This window comes from Prionailurus viverrinus, chromosome X, assembly GCF_022837055.1.
Source record: "Prionailurus viverrinus isolate Anna chromosome X, UM_Priviv_1.0, whole genome shotgun sequence".
NCBI classification, from domain to species: domain Eukaryota; kingdom Metazoa; phylum Chordata; class Mammalia; order Carnivora; family Felidae; genus Prionailurus; species Prionailurus viverrinus.
In genome coordinates, this window is record NC_062579.1 from 14,541,059 (window position 1) to 14,566,090 (window position 25,032).

The 25,032-nt window shown below is 36.3% G+C and overlaps 1 protein-coding gene across 4 annotated transcripts in view; it reads left to right on the top strand.

The window, feature by feature from the left end:
* Positions 1-25,032, top strand: part of CNKSR2 (connector enhancer of kinase suppressor of Ras 2) — a 293,610-nt gene that overhangs the window by 189,447 nt on the left and 79,131 nt on the right. For 2 of the 4 annotated variants that reach the window (XM_047845020.1, XM_047845021.1), the window contains 2 exons: positions 12,563-12,652; positions 14,183-14,397. In XM_047845020.1, coding sequence (XP_047700976.1) covers positions 12,563-12,652; positions 14,183-14,397 — 305 coding nt within the window. The remainder of the gene's footprint in view (positions 1-12,562; positions 12,653-14,182; positions 14,398-25,032) is intronic. The other 2 variants (XM_047845018.1, XM_047845019.1) reach the window with 1 other exon arrangement.

Here is a 25,032-nt window from a genome sequence, read left to right on the forward strand (position 1 = left end):
TTGCTTGGCAACTTTTCAGAATGGTAATAATCCCCATCAGCTTTCCCTTTCACTCTTCAAGACTCTTTGCCCTTGCTATTCCATCATACCACATTCCTATGCATAGAAATCTGCTGAAAGGTAGTCACAGTTGGCTGAGGCTCTTTGTGGCTGTGGCACATTTTATAATATGTGGCATATTTTATAATATGTGCCATATAAAATGTGGCATATTTTATAATAATAGGAGGAAAACATATTTTTTACAATAATATCACATAATAGTATTGGCTTGAAGGAATCTAGACCTTTTCTGACTTACTGAGAATCCAGGACCTCACTAAAAAAAACACACGAATGAGTGCAAAGCTGTTATTTTAGAAATGCTCCTCATAAATGTTATTTGTACACATTGTGCATTGAGGAAAATTAATTTCTGTTACATACCTGCACGTTTTCCATTCAAGTGGTTGGGACAAGAGAAAACTAACTACCATGTCCCTCTTATCCACATAAATAGCAAATGGCTTGAAATGACTTACTTACAATAGCATTGTGAAGGACCTATGGGCAATAACACTATAAACTATTTTATCAGTGTGAGGAAAAGAAATTATTTGTAGGCCCCAGAGTCTTTTATCATACCTCAACATCATCTTTCTCTTTGTCGTACAACATCATTCCAACTTTTGGCCATTTCAATTATAATTAATAGCACTATTTAAAACATTTCTTGGGTGCCTGGGTGGCTCAGTCGGTTGAGTGTCTAACTCTTGATTTCAGCTCAGATCATGATCTCACAGTCCTGAAATCGAGCCCTGCATCAGGCTCTGTGCTCAGTATGGAGCCTGCTTGGGATTCTCTCTCTCCCGCTGTCTCTGCCCTTCCCCCACTCACATGCACACGCTCACACAATCTCTCTCTCTCTCTTTCTCTCTCTCTCTCTCTCTCTCTCTCTCTCTCTCTCTCAAAAATAAACAAATATTAAAAAATAATAATGATAAAACAAATAAAAAATTCCTTAAAGGATCATGTAATACACTGCTTTTTCCTGTGATTCTCAAATGTAAATTGTCTTTCTAATCAGATAAAAGTTCAGCTGTCATTCATCGGCTATGCTAGAAAGAAAAGAAATTGAGATTCTCACCACAGGAAATGTTTGTGTTTAAGTAAAATGTACCACTTCCAAGGCAGAACTAACCATAGAAATAGAAATTAGTGAATCAAAAATGTAGAAATATGAGATGTATACTCTACTCATAGGAATTCTTACTCCTTTGGACTTAATACAATTCATAAAGACTGCATATTGATCAGTTTCACAAAATAATTTTCAGTATCAAGCTGATGGTGATAAAGGACCATGTAATGGATAGAAAAGTAGTTCAGCAGTATTTTGAGAGAAATAGAAAATTTTCTGTTCCTAATGTAAAAATCAGAGTAATCTGCAAGGGAAGGCACTCTTCTTTAATTTGTGTAATTTTACAAATAGAAATACCAGAGCATGAGTTTTGATGTCATATAGATCTGAATTTGGTGGTACAGATTGGCCTTTTAATAACTGATTGACCTTGAACTTGATTCTTAGCTTCACTATGTTTTTTCTTTACCTGTAAAATGGGATAGCAACACTACCTGTGGTATTTTTATGAGGATTAAATGAGATAATGTATGTCTAGTACTTAGTACTCTTCCTGCCACGTGGAAAATGCTCAAGAAATAGTATTTAATGCCATAATATATTACTCCTGCTCATAAATAAAAGTATACCAAAGATTGTCAAGTGCCTTTGGATCAAATTGGCACTTCTTCTCCCTGTGGAGGGATTTAATAAAGGACAACAGGGCTAGAAGTATTTCCTTGGTTTGGTTCCTCTAGCTACCCAATAACTAGCCACTTAAATCCTAGCAATTAAAAGAAATATGAATATGGGGCACCTGGGTGGCTTATTTGGTTAAGCATACGACTCTTGATTTCAGCCAGGTCATGATTTCACCATTCGTGAATCCAGCCCCACATCAGGCTCTGCACTGACAGCATAGAGCCTGCTTGGGATTCTCTTTCTCCTTTTCTCTCTGCCTCTCCCCTGCTTGTGTGCGCTCTCTCTCTCTCTCTCTCTCTCTCTCTCTCTCTCTCTCTCTCCCTTTCTCTCTCTCTCTCTCTGTCCCGCACACCTCTCTCAAAATAAATAAAACAAACTTTTGAAAATTTTTTTCAAAATAAATATGAAAAGAGTTCATCTGTTTCTTTTGGTTTGGTTTTGAAAAGCAGAAGGAAGAGTGTTCAAATAGGTAATAACACTAGAAACTACCCTGATCCAAGCCTTCTTTTAAGTTCCATTATGGAAACCACTAGCTCATACTCTGGGCAGAAGAGCCTGAATATAACCTTACAGCATCAGAATTCTGAAAACAGTTCTGATGCCATACCTTTTTTTAAAATTTAAGATTAATTGCTAGGGGATAAAAGGAGAGCAAAAATAATATATAAAATAGTTGGAGACTCTTAAAAAAAATGAAACCAGGCAAGAAAAAAAGAATAGCCTGAACAAATTAAATCACTAGGTAATGGATAAAATAGTAAGATTAAGAAAAAGGAGCTCTTAACCAAGTTCCAGAGTATCAATATGTGGATAAAATGGAAAGATTAACAAACCAAGTCCACAAAGCCGATGCAACAACTATCAGAGGAAAAAAGTAACTCTTCAAATGAATTAATTGACAAAAAGATATGAAGGTGAAATAGTGCATCCCTTAAAGACAAAATGGGAAGCCAAGAATAGGAACCATCTAACTCAGTGATTTTCATCTGGATCAGTATTGCCCTCCAGGGGACATTTGGTAATTTGGGGGGGGGGGGCGTCATTTGTAGTTGTCATAACTGGGTGTGGAAATGCTACTGGCATCTAGTGGGTAGAGGCCCAGGATGCTAGTACACATCCTACAAAGAACAGGACAGCTCTCAACAATAAAGAATGATCCAGTCCACAATGTCAACAGTGATGCTCTTAAGAAACTCTTAGCAAAAAAATAAAATAAAATAAAAAGAAACCCTTAGCTAATTTAAGAATCAACTGTAGACAGATTTAATACAGAAGCAGGTATATAAGACTAGAAAATCAAAGAGCCCTTGTATGACACAGGGCCAATTGCCTTTTTTTTTTAATTCAAAAAATCAATGAAATTATTGCCCTGGAAAGATAGACCTACATTTATTCACAATTAGCATATTCTCTGGGCAGAAGTAGTATAATGTTGTGAGTGTCTGGGATGACCTACCCTGCTGTACCATAGAAAACCTAATCATGACATTCCCTGGAGCAGGAGGAGTCCTATTGTCCCTAGCTGAAATCAGAATGCATTTTCCCCTATGGAAAAAAAAATGTAATAAATGGAAGCAAGGTAAAATTTAAATAGAGTGGTTAGTATTAGCTTTCACATCACAGTGTGGCTTAAGGATCCATCATTTTCCCAAATATGTTCTTTAGATCTCTAGTTCTGAAAGAGGATGTTTGTAAAAGAAAGAGGTTATCTGGTTAAATATAATTGAGAAACTCTGAATATTTTATATCTTTCTTGGCAACTAATAAGTCCACATTAGCATACTAAAGGCTTTGAAGGTCTTCTTGAATTTGGATTAGCTTATTGTTTCCCAAATGTATTTGTACATTGAATCTTTTTTGGTTTGGGTCACAAAATACTCATTAACCTCCCAATGAACTAATGTTTGATAGAGTATATTTTGGAAAATGCTGAAATAGACTTTTATAGCTCCTCTTAAAGACCCATATACTGGGGAACCTAGGTGGCTCAGGCAGTTAGGCGTCTCATGTTATGTTAGGCTCAGGTCATGATCTCCCAGTTTGTGGTTTCAAGCCCGGCATCGGGCTCTGTGCTGACAGCTCAGAGCCTGGAGCCTGCTTCAGGTTCTGTGTCTCCCTCTCTCTCTGCTCCTCCCTCACTTGTGTTCTGTCTCTCTTTCTCTCTTTCTCTCTCTCAAAAATAAACATTAAAAAAAAAATTTTTAAGGGGCGCATAGGTGGCTCAGTTGGTTAAGCGTCTGACTTCGGCTCAGGTCACGATCTCATAGTTCATGAGTTCAAGTCCCATATCAGGCTCTGTGCTGACAGCTCAGAGCCTGGAGCCTGCTTCCGATTCTGTGTCTCCCTCTCTCTGTCCCCCTCCCCCGTTCGTGCTCTGTCTCTGTCTCTCAAAAATAAATAAACATTGAAAAACATTAAAAAAATTTTTAAGACCCATACACCAATGATAAAAATCTCTTTGTGTTTTAAGTTCCAAACAGCTGACTTAATAGATAAGCATTTGGAAAAGCCTCTATTCTTCAGTTGAAGCCTACCCCAGCAGACGAATTGTTGAATGTCATCTTCATTTTTATCTTCCAGAAAAGCCATTTTCTAGAGTAAATCTTATTTTTGATAAAAAGTCCGAACTCAAGTAATAAATACTAACTGAAAAGATCAGTGCATGGTGTTCTATACTCCAGGCTCCTTGTAGAATTACTGGTATCACTGCAAAACAATTTACCAGAAATCATAGAGGAAATAGATCCTCGAGGGTGGGGGGTGGGGGTAGAAAATGTCAACTGTTACATTGAATCTTCTTAAAAAAGAGATAACTAAAAATTGTACATTTATCAGCTTAATGACTAGAGACATTAGAGCAAATAATTAAGACAATATACAACCACTTATAAGTATACATATGGTAACATAGCATTGTTTTATAAGTCTCTAAGCTTATAAGTTGACACACCTTTTCACAGCAACGTATTTTCCATCTTTGTTTAAGGCAATGGACAGCAAATACAAAGTTACATCCACAGTTTATGTTCTTATCCTCCATTAGCTCTTCACATAGCTTTTAAGAATTTTTTTACAAGACTTACAAACTGGCAGAGAGGACACTTAAACAAAAGCAGTAATCATACATCTCATTAAATTGTTTTTGAAGAAAAATGAATCGGATTTTTGTGTAATGCAATGGTCTTGAATTCATCACCAAGGCAATCTCATGTAGTGAAGAGAACACTGATCGGAAGTTAAAAGTATACTCAGTCAGTTAAGCGTCCGACTTCGGCTCAGGTCATGATCTCAGAGCCCCACATCAGGCTCTCTGCGCTGACAGCTCAGAGCCTGGAGCCTGCTTTGGATTCTGTATCTCCCTCTCTCTCTGCACCTCCCCTGCTCAGATTCTCTCTCTCACTCTCGGTCTCTCTCTCTCTCTCTCTCTCTCTCTCTCTCTCTCTCAAATATAATAAACAAAAAAATTTTAAGTATATTCATGGGCTGACTCTAATACAGACTACCAGTGAAATCTAGAGAAATTAACTTCGGTGTGTCTTATGATTTTCATTTTTCCATTTCTTGCTAGTTTCACTGAGTAATATAATCCCAAAGAGAAATATATTTGAAAGGAATTATAAAGTTATTACAAGATGTCATTCTGGTTTATTTCAAAAGAGAGTCTTCATGTGACAAGTCTTAATCATTGTCTTTTTTACTCTTCATGAAAAAAGTTGACTCTTTTCCGTATGTTGATAAAGATTTTCAAGATACTGCTTTACTAAGATTTTTTTAAGTAGAGTGACTAATATTACACTGTATGTTAACTAACTGGAATTTAAATAGAAACTTGAAACTACAAAAATAAAATAAATGGAATAGTGTTTAATTTGTAGTTGTTTAACTTCAAAATGCATTGTTTTAAACCAAATAATATTTACATACTCATGTAATCTTTCTTATCCACTACTATATTAATTCTGAGCACAGCACAGAGCAAGAAGAGTTTAGCATAGCTCATTGTTTTTACCCACCAGAGCCTTCAGAGGAGGATGCAGAATTCTTTTGCCACTTAAACTAGATTTAAACCATCTGAATCCTTCCTAGTCTTCACATACCCTTCTACTGTAGAAGAATTGATTCTATGCACAGTGGCAAACATTTCAACTTGGAACAACCTATCTTTCCAAACTCCAATGTGTATTCCACATGTGCTTTCTTGGTAGAATGTTTACAAAAGGTGATTTGGTTCAAAATATAATTAGCCTTGGAATCAAGTGTTAAAAGCTCCATATAATTTTTGAAACACTTCAAAATTTTCTCCTTCAATAGTTTTTATGTTAATCCCCATTTAAAGCCTAGATCACTTTTAGAAAGCAATAGGAAAATTTACAAATAAGATGTAGCTTATTCTTTGAAATGAGATTTTAATTGTTTTTGTCCTCCATTAATGAAACTGAAAAGGCTTGAAGTTAATAATAATTGGGTTTTATTTGATTTAGATTGTTAGAAGGCTTTACAGCCAATACTTAAATCATCACATTGCAATGTTTACAATCCTACTTTTTCTCAAGCTCTTTTATCCAAAAATGAAACTTAAAAAATATGGCCCTAAAGATCAAAATGCCTGTTTTTACTTATTTTATTAGATCCAGATATATTGCCTTTATTCTTAAAAAATTACTGACTTTCCATTCAATTCCTTTTATTCCTCTTTAAATGTGTGATTGTCTACCTTAAATTACCTCGGGATGTTTTCATAGAAATGCAGTCAACCATCTGAAAGTAATTTTTCTGTCTGGTATGTAGGGAGTTTGATGTGTGTATGTGGCATGCTTGTAGCTTAACATTCCTTACTACTCTCATTCTCATCAAAATATTGGCTAAAATAGTCAAAACAGATGTGTTTATGTGTGTATGTATGTATATATATTTTTTCTCCTTAGACTCTAGAGAAAACTTTTTTTGTGAGTGTTAAAGGGTTTGTCAGACTTAAGGAGAAATTTCTGTTTAGTCTTTTCTTAAACTCTTTGGTAACTGTTAGAGAGAAGATTGCTTCTAAGGTGCTATTTATCACCCTGAAATTTAATGATTTTAGCATGTTTGAAGAGAGAGTTTAAAAGATAGGGGGATAAATACAATTGAAAAAGGCAGCAATTCAATAGTATTTCAACAGACATCATGGGTAGCCTAAAATGGGAATGTTTCTACATATCCAGAGGCAGGACTTCTCTAGTTCTGACGTGATTACAAAACATCTCTCTAAGGTTTAATATGTTAAAAATGAAGGAGGTTAGTCAGGTTGACATCCCTGGTTAGAAGGAAGCAAGGGAGGGAGGAAGGGGAAAGGAAGGAAAAATGACGGAGGGGAATGGAAAGTTGACAAAGAGGGAGGAGAAGGGAACTATGAAAATAAAAAATTGATGATATAGCTCCCACCCTTTTCGGTCCAGTGTGTGCGGAATGTCCCATTTCCCTTTTAACAAGTTATCAGTCAGTAAATATTGAACAGTTACTATGTTTAAGGCACTGTGCTATGGGCTGGAGATACCACAGTAAACAACAGAGAAATTTTCCTTGTGAAATTTACATTCTAGAAGAGGGGCAGAATTCAAGCAACTGATTTAATAAATACTTATTGGACTATAAATGGCATGCTATGAAGAAAAAATACAACAGAAAATGAGAACAAATACAAAGAAACCCAACCAAGAGTAAAGTCAAGGAAAGTATCCCTGAAGAAATAACATTTTTGCTTAGCTCTGAAGGGTGTGGGTGTGAATTTTTAGCAAGAGGAAAGGAACACCAGAGGAGGACAGAGTCCTGGGTGCCATATGAAGATAATTTTACAAAGAAGGGAGTAGTCCTCTGTGTTAAAGCTAAGATAGATCAGAAAAGTCAAGGGACCTAAGAATTGTCTACTGGATTTTGCAACATGAAGGTGCTAGTGACCTTGACAAAATAGCAGTTTTGGTATAGTTTGGGGGCAAGAGCCTAATCAGAGTAGGTTCAAGAAAGAGAGAGGAGGAAATTCCACATAAAAGTGAGATCCTACACTATTTGTCTTTCTGTGTCTGGCTTATTTCACTTAGCATAATGTCCTTTGGATTCATTCATGTTATCACAGATTGAAGATTTCCATCTTTTTTATGGCTGAATAATACCCTGTTGAATACATATACCACATTTTCTGTATCCATTCATCCATTAATGGACACTTAGATTGTTTCCATATCTTAGCTATTATGAATAATGCTACAATGAATATGGGAGTTGATATATTTCTTCAAGATACTAATTTCATTTCCCTTGAATATATTCCCAGAGGTAGGGTTGCTGGATCATAAGATAGTTCTGTGTTTTTTTGAGGAACCTCAATACTGTTTTCCATTTTAAAGTTGAAATTTGAGAGTAGTCCTCATGTGTTCTCACCACACATATACTACACATATAAATGGTAACCATGCGAGGTGAAGGATGTGTTACCTAGATTTTGGTCATCATTTCATATCATATATGTATATTATATAATCATGTTGCACACCTTAAAAATCATTTTGTATGTATGGCCTTAATATGTAACATTTTTATTTGTCAATCATACCTCAATAAAGCTACAGAAGAAAGAAGGAGAGGAATTAGAGACTGAAAATATAAACAAGGCTTTTAGGAGTTTTTTCTGTAAAGGGGAACAGAGAAATGAGGTGGTAGAGTGGTAGTTTGTGGGTGAAGAGAGGTGGCATTTTGTTTTTTCAAAATTGGAGAATTACAGCATGTTTCTTTGCTAATTGGAATCATTGGGTAGAAAGGGAAAAATTGATGCTGCAGGAGAAAGAAACGAACATTGTTCAAGAGATACCTTTGAGTAAATAAGAGAGACTAGGATCCAGTGAACAGCTCAGTAATTTGGAATATCCATAATGTCTAGTATCCTTCCATTCAAGCATTCAAAAAAAAAAAAAAACTTTAATCAGTACCTGCTCTGGGTCAAAGTATTTGCCAGGAGCACTTATAACAAAGATACCTAAGACCTAGTTTCTGCAAAAAAAGTAGAAAAACCTCTAACAGACAGATATATATATAATACAGTTTAATAATATATAATAATACAAATATACCAAAAGCACTAGGAAGGAGCCCAGGACAGTGGGCAATTAGCTCTGCCAAAGGGCATTGTGGCATTTGCAACTGCACTAAATATGCTTTATTATCTAAGGAAGAAGTTAGTTTATTTTCAAGCAATTCTGTACGGTAGTATTAAAACATAGCAATTCCATTTTAAAACAAGTACTTTAGATCAATATAAAGTACTTCATCCTTGTCAGTGTTCTTAAAATTATATTTAGTGTTCTATTTGTGTTTAATTACAGCTAAATATAGTTCATAATAAAAAAGACTGCTTACCTTTAATTTCAGAATAAAATTCAAACAAAATCTAAAAATAATGATTTTTCAACTCTACTACATTTATTAGAATACAGATACACAGTGCACAATTCTCACCTGTCTGTAAATCCAAGTTAAAAAGGTCCAGATGTGCAATAGATATGAAAGCCAAGTAACAAAGTAGTTTAACTGTGTGACACTAGCACAGAGATATCACAAGGCTTATGATAGGGTATCAAATGTACTCTACAGTTAATAAATGCTTTGTGCTTAGAGGAGTAAAACAATTATGAGGTAGTGGTCAGCAAAATTCTTAAATGGGCTCTTTTTTTTTTACTATGTTCTTGGCTATAATTATTAATTTTCATCATTAATTAGTAAATGTAAGTGTCATTACCTAAAGAGATGTCTTAAAAATTTTCAGATTATTTTTAGAGATATTATTAATTTATGTACAGTTACATAAAGAATGAGTCAAATGTGTTTAATAAGCCTTTACAAACCATACAAACCTACAAGTATTTTTACTTTTATTTTATTTAAAAATACTTTTAGGTTTGTATGTATTAAAATACATATATTAATAATAGTGTACATTTGATTTAAATCTAAAAATGATGTTTATAGTACCCTTTTATTTTTAGCCAGTAGTACTACAGCAACAAGCCGTAAAGTTGTTTTTCCATTTGAACTTTGCTGTCTTGTGAAATTAAAATACTGCTATACATGCAGTAGCAAACATTTCTAAGCTGCACTCAAAGATCTCTGTATTTGGAATTAGAAATAATTTAAGCTATTGTTTCTTTTTCAACTTGCCAAGGACTGCTATTTATGTAAGAATGTTACCTCATTCTCTTATTAAGTCTGTTTCAATACTGCAGCACAATAAAAAAAATTATAAAAGGAGCAATAGTTATAAGAATATGATTTCTTAATTATTAACTAATACTTCTAAAAATGGTTATTTTTACTTGCATTGCTAAATTCATAGCTTTATAATCAATAAAAGCAAAAGCCTGATGTCTTACAAAAGTACATTTTAATTAAGATTTTGGTGTTTTTTATTTAATTCAATATCTTTTTCTCAATTTTATGTTAGCAATATATAGTATACTTCTATTTAAAAATCACCAAAAAGTGTTTAATCTTCTGCAAAATTTCTCCTGTGGTTAATAATAGAACCAGACATATCAAAGGTTTAATTACATACCTCAATGACTTAGCTTATTGAGAATCTCAAAAGATGACCCAAAATACAACAAATACAATTATGTATTTCATATTCTGTGTGTGAAGTATGTTTCTTCTTGTTTTTGTACATATATATTTGACTTTAAACAACCAATCAATTCTTTGAAAAGCATCAAACTACTTTCAAATAAGATATAGAGCACATAAAACAACTGCTTATTTATTGCATTATTCACATTCTGAAAGATTTTCTTGGTGACATGTAGAAACAGTGTTAGACTTGTTAATTGCTTCAGTTTCAGTGCACATGATGAAATTGAGTTTATTTTAAAAACCAAATTCTGAAGAAATAAGTTGTAGTTTTGAAAACACAGAATTCAGAACATTGAAAATCTGGATAACTGAATATGCCAAGCAGTTGAATAGACATGACAAAAGAGACCTTTCCTAAAACCTTTACACCACGCTGGAAGGACAGAATATATCGACCTGCATCAGCTCTCCCTAAGCTTTCCCTTTGTAAACAGATCTACTCCATGAGAATTTTGTAATCTTAGATGACTGTCTATAAATTCATTTGCATACTTTGAAAAGAAGCCATTAAATAAACACTATATTTTTTTGGCTCATTTATAATTTTATCATATCTAGTTCATTTTCAGATTTTCCAGGAGCTTAGCAAAATATACTACGTAAACTCTATCATTCATTGTACATAATATAAATCCATAATGTTACATTTTCTGTAGGAACAGAATTAGAAGTCTCCTAATGGAATTTTTTTTAATACATAGACTGATCATAGTAATTGATCATGAAATTTAGCTGGGCAAGGAGGGAAATGAAGAGGATATACAGTGACCCAGAGGTGTCACAAGGTGAGAAGATCAGTAGACTAAGGGGGAGGATATTTGGACTTGGAGTGCTGTAGGGATGCACTAGAAATACAGAAGGTGATAGTGAAAAGTGGGATACTTGAAGGGATTACAGCCTTGGGAGAGGACAGGATTAAGCATATGACTACGGGTAAGGGAGAAGGAGAGAACCTCGAGAAACTCAGTGACCAGAGTATTGGAGGGTGAATATTGAAGTCCCCAAGAATCATGGCACAAGTTTCAACCCTGGAAGTACATACTTCCCAACTGTGTGTCCTTGGACCAGTTACATAACTTGTCTCAATTTCTTCATCTGGTAAAATGAGGGTAAGGATAATATATTTCTCATAAGTATGAGGATTAAACAATTTAATATAAAAGCACCTTAGTATTGATATATGAGTTAGTACTGTTGTCATGATCATCAAAATCATTGTTATGATCCAGTCCTGTGTGTGTCTTTGCTTTTCATTTAAAGTGTATTTAGCAATTATTTTATGCCAGGCATTGTGCTCGGTATCCTTTTTAAAGTTTTGTATATGATTTTCTTTGGCCCTTTTGTGCTTCAGGAATTTCAAGTTGGTCAAAAATAATACACTGAAGCCTCACCAAAAAGTTATCCTTGAAGTCTGTGCCATGAGTTCTGCTTGCTTAAAGTAAAATGCTGTTTAGTAAGAATATAGACCTAGAGGGGAAGCAGAATAGACCAAAGCAGTGATTACTTGGATCTGGAAACTAGACTTGTTCACAATAGCAAAAGAGATGCTTGGGGAGAGAGCCAGCTATAGGCCATAAAAGGGAATCTAACCATATTGCTGAAGCATGGTGGTATATCCAGAATGTATTGTGACAGGAGTTGGGGGGCAGACAAGATGGGAAGTTAGCATTGTAGTGTTTCAACATGAAACAGTGGATTAATGTCCTTGCAAGCAGGTTAAACGCAAGGGGCTAGTATCTTGGAGATTGGCTATCAAGATGTAGGCACTTGGGCATTGAAGAACAAGACAGAAGATGAAGTAAAATCCCTAAAATAATGTACTCTTTGTAAAGAACCATACACTTAAAGTCAAGGGCTCCTAAGAAAGTAAACCTAGGCTATTCTTAATTATTTATAAAAGAATGCCTTAAGATTGCATTATCATCTGGCCAATTACTACAGGCAGTTTCACCTTCTGGCTCAAAACACACATTTTTCATCTACACAAATGCCAACCATAACGTTGCATATGGGTGAGTGTGTTTTGCAGACTGTAGCTAAAAATCAGTGTTAAGTTTGAGCGGACATGGGGAAGAAAAACAATGTGATGTGAATTTTGTTCTCTGTGTTTAGGCAAGCTACGACCTATATCTATGCCAGTGGAATATAATTGGGTGGGGGACTATGAAGATCCAAATAAGATGAAGAGAGATAGTAGAAGAGGTAAGTGTTCTAGAATTTCAGTGTAGGCTGGGTTGTTGGAACAAAAAGCAAATTTAAATGTTCTTTAAATAGGATGTTATGGCTTCAGTGGAAAACTTCATTCTGTCATTGACTTTATGATACACCCAAACCAACTCAGACCAGCATTTAACTATCTTGATATGGTATTAAATAGATATCTTCTCTGAATGTCTCTTAAGGGATTCAGGGTAGATAAGAACACTGTTAAAAAATAAATATCTGATTGTTATTTGAAAGTTACTATTTGGAAAACAAGGTCAGAAGTGTGAAACTGCATAAAAGAGTTAAGTTCAGTGAATAGGAAGAGATTGTAATCAGTCCCCATTGGTCCGCAATGCAAACTCATTACTTTTGTATTAGTAAAATCTTAAAATGAGCATTGACATACATGAGTAAAGCTAATGGAAACTGGGCCAGTGACTCTAATGAAAACCATATAGAAATGGAAAAAAAATGCTTTGCTTTTTTTTCTCTTCTGTTTGCTGTTCAGGGTTATCTTCTTACTTGGGGGTGGGCTACACTTGAAGTATCTACCAAAAGTAAGTTTTTATGTTCACTTGTCCTGCTGTTGAGGTGAGCCGTAAAGAGAGCTGCTGAAAGTCTCACTACTAAGTGGGATTTGACCAACTGTGGATATGGTAGGCTACTTCTGCTTTCAGAAATAGAGAGCCATAAAGTTGTAGATAAAAAATAAAACAAAGCAAAAAAGTATTCATAGAACCTCAGCTCACTAAGCTTCCTTCATAAATATTGAACCCATTTGCCTGTTATTTCTAGCCACTGTACAGAATTTGCCATACAGGGATAACCAAGCACGAATATTTGCTTTATTAGTCTATTCAACACTGGTTTTATGGAGTGAGCGTTTCAGAAAATGTTAGTGAATACAGGAACATTGACAGATTCCTTTACATCTATGTATTCATTCCATTTTCCAAACTTTAGTTTCTAACTTCATTTGTTTTATAGAATTAATCAAGAAAAAATAAAAAGAGAAACGCTTATCATACGCCATTTCTGAGTCACTGTTTTGGGAGTTCATATGATAGTGCTATCTTGGGGGAAAAATGCCTTATGAAGTTCTAAGTGCTGGCTATCAGTGTAAGCATAGATTTTATGAACTGAGTTTCCTGATTCAGAATGTGGGCCTTAAGTTGTCCAAAAATGCTACCTAGTCAGTTAGAAGTCAGTGTTTGTCATCAATTTTAGCAGAATCCCACTGGGGGAACTTGTTAAAAATTGTATGAGCCACACACCCAGAACTACTGATTCAAGCTTCAGTGATTCTCATGTAGTTGGTCCAGAGATAAAATCTGGAGAAATAATCTATAGGCTATTTCTGATTGCCCTATGATCCCAAATAAGGTTCTCTATATTTTCACTACATAGGTATTTTATAAATAATCCAGTTACATTTCTGAAATGACATCTAATAGCACAATTAGGAGAGAATGGTAAATTTGGAATATTTGCATATTTATATTGGTGTATTTATCTGTTTTTATATAGAAAACTCTCTACTCCGATATATGAGCAATGAAAAAATTGCTCAAGAAGAATACATGTTTCAGAGAAACAGCAAGAAGGACACAGGGAAGAAGTCTAAAAAGAAGAGTGATAAGAGTAATAGCCCAACTCACTATTCACTGCTACCTAGTTTGCAAATGGATGCACTGAGACAGGACATCATGGGCACGCCTGTGCCGGAGACCACACTATACCACGTAAGTAAAATTTCAAAGACTCTGTGCTACAGCTTTTATTGGGAGCCTGGCAAATGACTCTTTGGGGGTAAATTCCAGATATTGTATGTTTATCCCTTTGCCAGATTTCCACAAAAGATCCTAAGTTTAGAAAATTTTTAAAAAACCTTGATGGCTTGATTTGTTCTTTAGTTCATCTGTTCAGTGAGTTCATATGTTGTACCAGGTTCAATTTTTTAATGAAATCATAGGCTCAAAGTGACAGAGAATGATAATTAATTAGTTGATTAATCACCTAAAATAATAAATAGTAAATGGATGGCTATCAAGTTCAAATTAAAGATAAGATTTTTAATATATTCATGATTTCATTTAAAAATGAGCATCACGGGGTGCCTGGGTGGCTCAGGCGGTTAAAGCATCGACTTCAGCTCAGGTCATGATCTTGCATTTCATGGGTTCGTGCCCCACATCAGGCTCTGTGCTGACAGCTCAGAGCCTGGAGCCTGCTTCCGATTCTGTGTCTCCCTCTCTCTCTCTGCCCCTCCCCTGCTTGTGCTCTGTCTCTCTCTGTCCCTCAAAAATAAATAAATGTTAAAAATTTTTTTTTTTAATGAGCATCTCTTGGGGCACCGGGGTGGCTCAGTCAGTTGAGTCCGACTTCAGCTCAGGTTGTGATCTCATGGTTCGTGGGTTTGAGCCCCGTGTCAGGCTCTGTGCTGACAGCTCATACATAGGCTGGAGCCTGCTTGGGATCCTGTGTCTCCCTCTCTCTCTGACCCTCCCCTGCTCATGCTCTCTCTCTGTCTCTCTCTCTCTCTCTCTGTCTCTCTCTCTCTCTCTGTCTCTCTCTCTCAAAAATAAATAAACATTTAAAAATTTCAAAAACCAAAAAAATAAAAATGAGCATCTCTTACCTATTAGTCTTGGAGCATGATGCTCAAGGCAAAACTGAGAACACATAGATAGCGCATTATTATATGGAGAGAAAGAAACACCAAGAGTTCTGATGTAAATTGATTGTTGTAATGGGTGGGTACAAGAAGTGTAGGAGGGTTAGGGGAGGGGGGCAGCCTTAGCTTTCTGGGAAAGTGAGAAAAGATTTAGAATGTGGAGTGTTTGTGTGAAGAGTGAAAGATAAGTAGCAGTAGTATGGGGAGAAGTATATGGAGGTGCACCACATTCTCTTGTGTGAGAATATGGTATGTTCCAGGGACTTCATGATGCTCAGAATTACCAGTTCACTAAAAACAGAGGGAAAGCACATGAGGAGGGGGCAGTAGATGGGCCTAGAGAAGTAGGCAGGGCTTAGGTCAGGAATTTCAAGATAAAGTACTTAGGCTCTTTCTTGCAGTGAAAAAAAAATTATTGAAGAATTTTGAACTGGGGACTGAAATGATGAGAGTGGCTTGTTGTATCCCTCTGTTGCATAGCACTAATGAAGAGGTAGGAGGCCAAAGTCAAAGCCATTATACCCAGGCTAGGTGGATGATGAGAAAGTAGGACAGTAGCACTGTGGAGACTGAGAATCTTGTTAGCCAGAACATTCAGTTAACAAAATCAACCCATTGTATGCCATTTTCATTAAAAGGGAATTTGTTGTGCCAATGTAACTGTAGCTTCTTACTAGGAGCCCTTAAAAAACATGGATTACAAGTTTTTAAGTAATTTCAACAACTCTTCTTGGTGATCAGAATATTAAAAATTTTTAATCTGTCACATGGTAGAAGGTATACCATCTAGGTATATAAAGTGTGTAAGATTTAATCATTTATACTTGAATTACTTTTCTCAGCAAATCTTTTAAATCATCTTCTTATTCTATAGCTCTCTCATAAAACTAGAGTGTAGAAAAATATCTTCATTTATTTGGGTTGAAGTAGGAGAGCAGTTAGCACTCCTAGGTATTCATTCTGTACCCTCTCCAAGCGTCTTCCCCTCTAAGAGAATAATGCCTGTCTCAAAACCTGATCCCCTAAGTGACTGACAAATCAAATGATTATATTTGCCACAAACATTCGTAGTCAGTCTGAATCTTAGCTGCGTGAAGGGGACCACTTTCGCTCTCACTGTCAGAAATGCTGTCTGAACACCAGGCTCCCTCTAGAATCTAGTGCTCCAGTCAAAAATCCTAAACATGAGAGACAGCTGATCTATTCAAGAAGGAAGTTGGTAGTGAGAGATGAGACTCAAAAAGGAAGAAGAGGCCACTTCACCCTGAGCATGTAAACTATTGAAGAGGTTGGATTTATCCTAAAAGCAGCAGTAAGCCATTGAAGGCACTTTTAAACACTCCCCCTGTGCCATCCTGTTGTGCACATCTGGACAGTAGTATACTGTGAGGGAAGAAAATAGATGAATGTTGTGGATTGTGGTTTTACCTTATGGAATATAGTAAAAAGTGAATCAAACTGGTAATCAGGAATATCCCTGAGTATTGAGTATTGTAGAGGAATATAAACTGTTACCACTTTTCTGAAGGGCATTATTTAGTTACATGTTATCAAGAGGTAGGTCTAGTAACTTCACTTCTAGAAGATTATTCCAAGAAAGAAATCAGTCTCCTTTTTGCCTCCTACTTTTATTAATGTGTCCTGAGTCTGTAAGAAGGTATTTCCAAGACAGGTGATATTTATCCCAACTAACTTTTGACAGAGGGACAGCATGTAAGGAATATTCTTAATTATGTCAGGGGGTGGGGAGCAGGGGAGTCCTGCATTGTAACACTGACCCACTAATCCCGTAGTAGAAGTATTGACACTTTCTAACTCTATTCCTTGTTTTAAAATAATTGCTAGCCCCAAAATGTATGCCTAACCAATGTTCAAATGCCTATAACCAACATTCAAAGGAGAAAACATTTATTAGTGAGGTTTTCACTAGGCTCTGAGTTCCCTTGAGGACAGTTATCAAGGGAGCTTCCACATTTATTGTCTTTCAAACCTCATAACAACCGCATTTGCAAATGACAAAACTCAAACTCAGAAGGATTATATGATTTACCCAAAACTGTGTTGCAAAAAGTGTGAGCGTAAGGACTGGAACCCAGATCACCTACTCCAGTGATCTTTGCACACTCTACCCTGCTTCTCTGTGCATGGTAGGATTCCTTCCACAAATGAATTTATGCTTTAACAACTAATTGAATGAATTTTCAAAAAGTTTAAGAAACATGTGTGTTCACATGTTGATTTTGATAACATTTTCAGTACCTGGATTGATTTGTACCCAGATTTCTCTTTTTCTCTGTGTTCCTATTTTTTATTAAGTTCAGAAAAAACATACAGAGGCACTGCTGTTATAAAGCACAAGTAGTTATTTGGCATGATATATTGCTGAGACTGTGGAAGATTGTAATTAATATTGCCTGGACCTTGGAGACAAAACAACATACACTTAAATGATTGCTTTTTATATTTTGCAGGAATACTTGGTTGTTTTTGTTTATACACACCTATTTAAAAATTAAAGTATTTTTCCTTATGTTAAATTGTCCTAAAACAGAAGATCAATATCAGTATTTCATCACCTTCATGATGAACCACTCATCTTCATTCTTACAGTTATTCATTTGGATAGCACAGCCATTTTGAATGGAATGGGGCTGAAGTGGAAGTGGACTATGAAACCTGAGTACTGAGTTTCATAACTGCTATCTCTGTTGTAATATAGTAACTCCCTGTGCTCTGGGTTCAAATTTAGAGAAAATTTAATTGAATTTAATGGCAGGATTATATCAATTTTAAATACCCTTTAAACAATTTACGAAAAGAATGGTGTGTGTGTGTGTGTGTGTGTGTGTGTGTGTGTGTGTGTGGCAGAGAGGGAAGACGGGGTTCCCTCTAAGCAGAACCAGATTATAATCCCCAGTGGTCTGTTTTGGAAGGCAGCTCAATAAAAATACACAAAACAAGGCAAATACAATTTGGTTTTACTGTTTGACTCATTGCGCTTTGCAATTATAGCAGAAATGTTTATTTCATAATAGAGAAGATTGAGACATCTGTGGTATTGTAAAATACACAGATTTTTATTAATTACATATATTTGTTATTCCAGTTTATATATTTTTCTTAAAGTTACTTAAAAGGAAATCACTCACTATGCTCTAACCACCCTGATCATCTACTTTTTGACATGCTGTGCCCTATACTGAAACTGTTTTTACCCCTTTTTCCCCTCCTGGCTGACTTCTATCTAAATGTGAAATTACACAGAGGCTTTGCACGATTACTACTACCCTAAACTAAATCAGCTTCTTCTATTACAATCTCTTAGCACTCTCTATATTTTCTTCAAAACCTTTTTTTATGATTTGTAAGTATATGCCTAGTTATGTGATTGTCTGCCAAGTGTCTTTCTCCCTTGTACATAGTAGGGAGGACATGTCCACATGCATGACAGAAAAGGATAGCTTTCCCATTTTGTTCAGCATTATATTTCAACACCTAATATAGGTATAGTAACTTATAAATGCTCAGTAAGCATGTGATGAATAAATGAATGAATGAGTAAATGTGACAATAACTTCATTGCCTGTCTCAGGATATCTCCATTGTTGTCCTCAGCCTGCAAACAGCTACCTCCATGTCGTAGGCCAGCCCTGCTCAGCACAAACAGGCCTTCACTTGGAATGTATGCATAATGGGAATTCCCAGGAACTTATTACCATAGGCTCAGTGTCCCATGTGCCAGAGGAGAGTCCTAGGACTCTGAATATCCTCTCTCATGTTTATCTAGTCCACATTACTAAATTCTGCTTTGGTTCTTGCTTCTTATTCATCACTACCATCTCATTATGGAGGTCGCAATATACCTTTCTGCCAAGCATGTTACTTTTTGAAAAGACTGTAATTTTATTTTACCTACTCACTGATTCTCTGTCTGAAAATGTAGGAGTTGTTAGCTACCAAAGCCCTCATCTGACCTTGAGAGCAAAGGAAGAAAAGCCAGACAGCAGTGTGTGTGTGTGTGTGTGTGTGTGTGTGTGTGTGTGTGAGAGAGAGAGAGAGAGAGAGACAGAGAGACAGAGAGACAGAGAGAGACAGAGACAGAGAGACAGAGACAGAGACAGAGGGAGTGGGAGAGGGAGAGAGAGGGAGAGAGAGAAATTGAAATGTAGTGATAAGCTGGGAATGCAAATTGGTGCAGCCGCTCTGGAAAGCAGTGTGGAGGTTCCTCAGAAAATTAAAAATAGACCTACCCTATGACCCAGCAATAGCACTGCTAGGAATTTACCCAAGGGATACAGGAGTACTGATGCATAGGGGCACTTGTACCCCAATGTTTATAGCAACACTCTCAACAATAGCCAAATGATGGAAAGAGCCTAAATGTCCATCAACTGATGAATGGATAAAGAAATTGTGGTTTATATACACAATGGAATACTATGTGGCAATGAGAGAGAATGAAATATGGCCTTTTGTAGCAACGTGGATGGAACTGGAGAGTGTGATGCTAAGTGAAATAAGCCATAAAGACAAAGACAGATACCATATGGTTTCACTCTTATGTGGATCCTGAGAAACTTAACAGAATCCCATGGGGGAGGGGAAGGAAAAAAAAAAGAGGTTAGAGTGGGAGAGATCCAAAGCATAAGAGACTCTTAAAAACTGAGAACAAACTGGGGCGCCTGGGTGGCGCAGTCGGTTAAGCGTCCGACTTCAGCCAGGTCACGATCTCGCGGTCCGTGAGTTCGAGCCCCGCGTCAGGCTCTGGGCTGATGGCTCGGAGCCTGGAGCCTGTTTCCGATTCTGTGTCTCCCTCTCTCTGCCCCTCCCCCGTTCATGCTCTGTCTCTCTCTGTCCCAAAAATAAATAAAGACATTAAAAAAAAAAAAACTGAGAACAAACTGAGGGTTGATGGGGGATGGGAGGGAGGGGAGGGTGGGTGATGGGTATTGAGGAGGGCACCTTTTGGGATGAGCACTGGGTGTTGTATGGAAACCAATTTGACAATAAATTTCATATATTGAAAAAAAAATAAAAATAAAACCCTTTAGATAAAGAATGATTAGATTCAGGTCTTTTTTTTCCTTGATATGATATACATATGACAACTTGCTCTCACATTAAAGCTGCTGTACTAAATCCATAAACAAAATAATAATTTATTTTAAATCTACATGCTGACATGCCAGAACAAGTAAAATTTGATTATGGATCCATACAACATGCAGGTATAGTTTCATAAACTGATTAATTTAAAATAGATTTAGAGTAGGTGTTCAAAAATCTGGATAATCTTTTCATAACATTCCAACATTTATATGGTTTGTCTTAGGATGTAACAGCAAACATTCATTTGTTGTTTTACTTCTGATAATTACTTTTATCCATCCTCTTCAACTTGTGAAGGTATTTTTGGTGGAACTCCTGGAGGAAGGAGGTGGAGAACGGTCAAAACACTTTTTTTAACTTAACATTATGAAACAGACACTATTCTAAGTAGTTTATAAATCTTAACTTATTTAATCTTCATAACAGCCTTATGAGGAAGGTGCTGGTGTTATTCTCATTTTACAGATTAGGAAACTGAGGCACATGGATTAAATAAATAGCAAGTGGTACAGCTGGAATTTGAACATTAGCACTGTGCCTCTTACCATTCTATATTGCCCCTCAAAAAAATAAATAACATAATTTAGCAGAAACTCTACAGCAATTCTAGTAGTATCAACCATGTGTAAAGCTCAATCTAAATACTGTAGAATATATATTAACTAATAATAATGCAACTGCTGCTATTAATGAGGGCTAACATTTATTGATTGCTTTCTCAGTTCCTATCCTAAGAAATTATACACATTATCTCATTGAATCCTCAAATTGACCTTGTGAGGTTGCTACTATTTTTATATCTATTTTGCAGAACTGAAACACAGAGTTTACCTTACTTACAGTCACACAGCTAGAAAGTAGCAGACTTAAGATGTGAGTTCAAGCAGTGTGGCTCCAAATTTCACATTTTTAGGTGAATAACGCCATTTCTACTCATAAGTGTCTTACCATCTATTAGAGAAGACAGACGTATTATCACAATGATGCAAACTATGCTATATTGTCAAGATATAAACATTTATAATGAAATTTATCTGTATTCTTAAAGGTTAGTTTGTCTAATCACTACCTGACTTGGCTGCATTGTTTCAGGATCAATGAAACAAATAAATTTTGGTGGCTAAAAGCCATCTCTGACCTAACAGTTGTTTATAACAACCACTTTTTCTGCATTTTTACTTTACTCACTTGGACAGCAGCCATAGTACAGTGTTACATGATGTTTTCTTCACCAGGGTGCATGCAGACATGTTAGATATACATTATAAACATTATTGTATTCCCATTTGTATGTTTTTTTTGATTCCCTATGGATGACTTGATTATTTATAGAGTGTTAATGTCATATTAAGAGTAGTTTAGGGCACCTGGGTGGCTTGGTCGGTTAAGCGTCCGACTTCAGCTCAGGTCATGATCTTACAGCTCCTGGGTTCAAGGTCCTCATCAGGCTCTGTGTTGACAGCTCAGAGCCTGCAGCCTGCTTGGGATGCTGTGTCTCCCTCTCTCTCTTTCCTTCCTGCACTCACGCTCTGTCTCTGTCTCTCAAAATTGAATAAACGTTAAAAAAAATTGATTTTAAAGAGTAGTTTTAGCAAAACCCTGCACAAGAACAACCTGGACTGTGAAAAGCCTTTCCTGTTGGGCCATTTTACCAGAGCAGTATTCTTCAAGTACAGGCAATCCTTGGCAAAGGGCTCCTACTGGCTGATGCTTGATGCAGTGATTCTTATGGGCAAATAACACATTTCACAGACTTTCATTTTCACTTGTGACTGGATATTGCTTACTAGTAACCTACAATATAATTGTAAAAAGTTACAAATTAAATAATCTTAAATAATGTATTGATAGAGTTTACCGAATATTCTAACTCACTGTTTCTCCAAGAAGCCTGGTATCCATGCAGCTGAGGGTGTAATTGAGCTATTACTATACAAGCATGAACAAATGTAGACAGTTCAGGTTCCTGCCATTTTCAGGTGGAATGCTATATTGATAATGTCATTAGGATTTGTTTTAAGTTATCTGTAGTTTTTGGTTGCTGTTTCCTTTTCATTATAAACTATGATTAGATTTCATCACTTTTGGTTTTAGTTTGTTTTAGGTTGCTTGCTCTTTTACCTTCTAGCATATGATTCACATTACACACGATTTTCTAAAAAATGATACTATGAATCATCCAGACCACATGGTACTTATACAGTCATAAAGTGGGGACAAATGGACCATCGAGTCTGTTGGTCTGTCTTAGGGGGCCACAGTCAAAAACTGTTAAGACCCACTACTTTAGATGGAAGCCAGTCTTTTCGGTTTCATGTTTGAACAAATGTAGGTTTCCTTCTGCTAGTTCCTGGTTAGATAATGGCTGTCAGGAAGCACAACACCAAATCTGGCTTAATTAGTGAGGCATCATGCAAAACAGGACACAAAACAAATGAATTAGGAATTACTGAGTTGAAATTTATTAAATTTGAATCTTATTACAAGTTCCTTGTTGCCTTTGGAAAAATAAAACCTAAATTCTGAGGCGAGGTCTCTGACTTGTTGTTAAGGTCAATATTTGGAGATATACCTGCCTTGATCAGAGAGGTTAAAGAAGCCCCATTCTCTCATGTTGTAGACCTATGTCGTCCAGCTTTCTAGCCACAGAAAAATTTCCTCAAATTTTGTTGGCAGTAGGCCTTTTTCACTCTGATAATCATCTCACCCACATTACTTCACCACCATAACTCCTTTAATCAAACATGTCAAGTCTAATAAAATGCCAGGTAAAATTATTTTACCCCTAGAACTCTTTAAAGCCTCTCCTGGTTGAAGGACCATAATCTATATCAAATTATTTTCTTCACTCTACTCCTAAAATCTATTACCCCCTTGATGGTTTTAGCATCCTCCAATTCCACAAAACTATATATAGGCCTAGTGATTCGTCATGTATACACAAATCTCATCCAAAGATTCCTGTTTTGTTTTTAAATATGAAATTTATTGTCAAATTGGTTTCCATACAATACCCAGTGCTCATCCCAACAGGTACCCTCCTCAATACCCATCACCCACCCTCCCCTCCATCCCACCCCCATCAACCCTCAAGTTTGTTCTCAGTTTTTAAGAGTCTCTTATGTTTTGGCTCCCTCCCTCTCAAACCTTTCTTTTTTTTTTTTTTTCTTCCCCTCCCCCATGGTCTTCTGGTAAGTTTCTCAGGATCCACATAAGAGTGAAAACATATGGTATCTGTCTTTCTCTGTATGAGTTATTTCACTTAGCATGACACTCTCCAGTTCCATCCATGTTGCTACAAAAGGCCATATTTCATTCTTTCTCATTGCCACGTAGTACTCCATTGTATATATAAACCACATCTTCTTTATTGATCCATCAATTGATGGACATTTAGGCTCTTTCCATAATTTGGCTATTGTTGAGAGTGCTGCTATAAACATTGGGGTACAAGTGCCCCTATGCATCAGCACTCCTGTATCCCTTGGGTCAGTTCCTAGCAGTGCTATTGCTGGGTCATAAGGTAGATCTATTTTTAATTTTTTGAGGAACCTCCATACTGTTTTCCAGAGCGGCTGCACCAGTTTGCATTCCCACCAACAGTGCAAGAGGGTTCCCATTTCTCCACATCCTCGCCAGCATCTATAGTCTCCTGATTTGTTCCTTTTAGCCACTCTGATTGGCATGAGGTGGAATCTGAGTGTGGTTTTGATTTGTATTTCCCTGATGAGGAGTGACATTGAGCATCTTTTCATGTGCCTGTTGGCCATCTGGATGTCTTCTTTAGTGAAGTGTCTATTCATGGCTTCTGCCCATTTCTTCACTGGATTATTTGTTTTTCGGGTGTGGCATTTGGTGAGCTCTTTATACATTTTGGATACTAGCCCTTTGTCCGATATCCCAGACTACATGTCTGCATCTCTTGGCCCATACCTGGTATGGCAATGAAGTTTAAGGCACAGTTGTTGACTACTGTTCCGTTCTAGTTTCTTGAAGGTAACTTTTTGAAAAACAGTGTTAAATTGTTTGCAGCCTTCATGGACTCTTCATTGGCTTTTGGCTCAGGCAGCAACTGGCAGTGGGCCAAAGGTCACTGACTGAACCTAGAATCTCAGTTGTAAACTATATTGCTAAATCTGTTTTTTACCATCTCTGCAAATATCAGGCTAAGCCAAGAACAGGATCCTAATAGGCTTGAACCCAAAACCATGTTGAGAAATATATCAGTGTTTCAGTTCCTTTTCTTAATGTGAAAATAATTTTAAATTAACTAGATACAAACTTTCCTCCTATAAGAAAGAGTAGATTAAGTTATCTTCTCATATTTCCTTTTATTATAAATTTGGAGTGGCCTCAAGAGAGAGTGGTTCTAGTATTTAACCTCCTCTGGATAAAAGAAGAGAATTGTTTTTTCTGAGATTCAGATGGCCAAGAATAATGCTGTACATATAGAACATGAGCTTAAAGTCAGCTGTATGAACCTAGACACATTTCTGAACCTCAGTTTCTCAGTAAAAAGAGGATAATACTTACCTAACATGACTATTTCACAATTAAATCATATGTTGTGTATAAAGTTTTTTTCACTGCACTG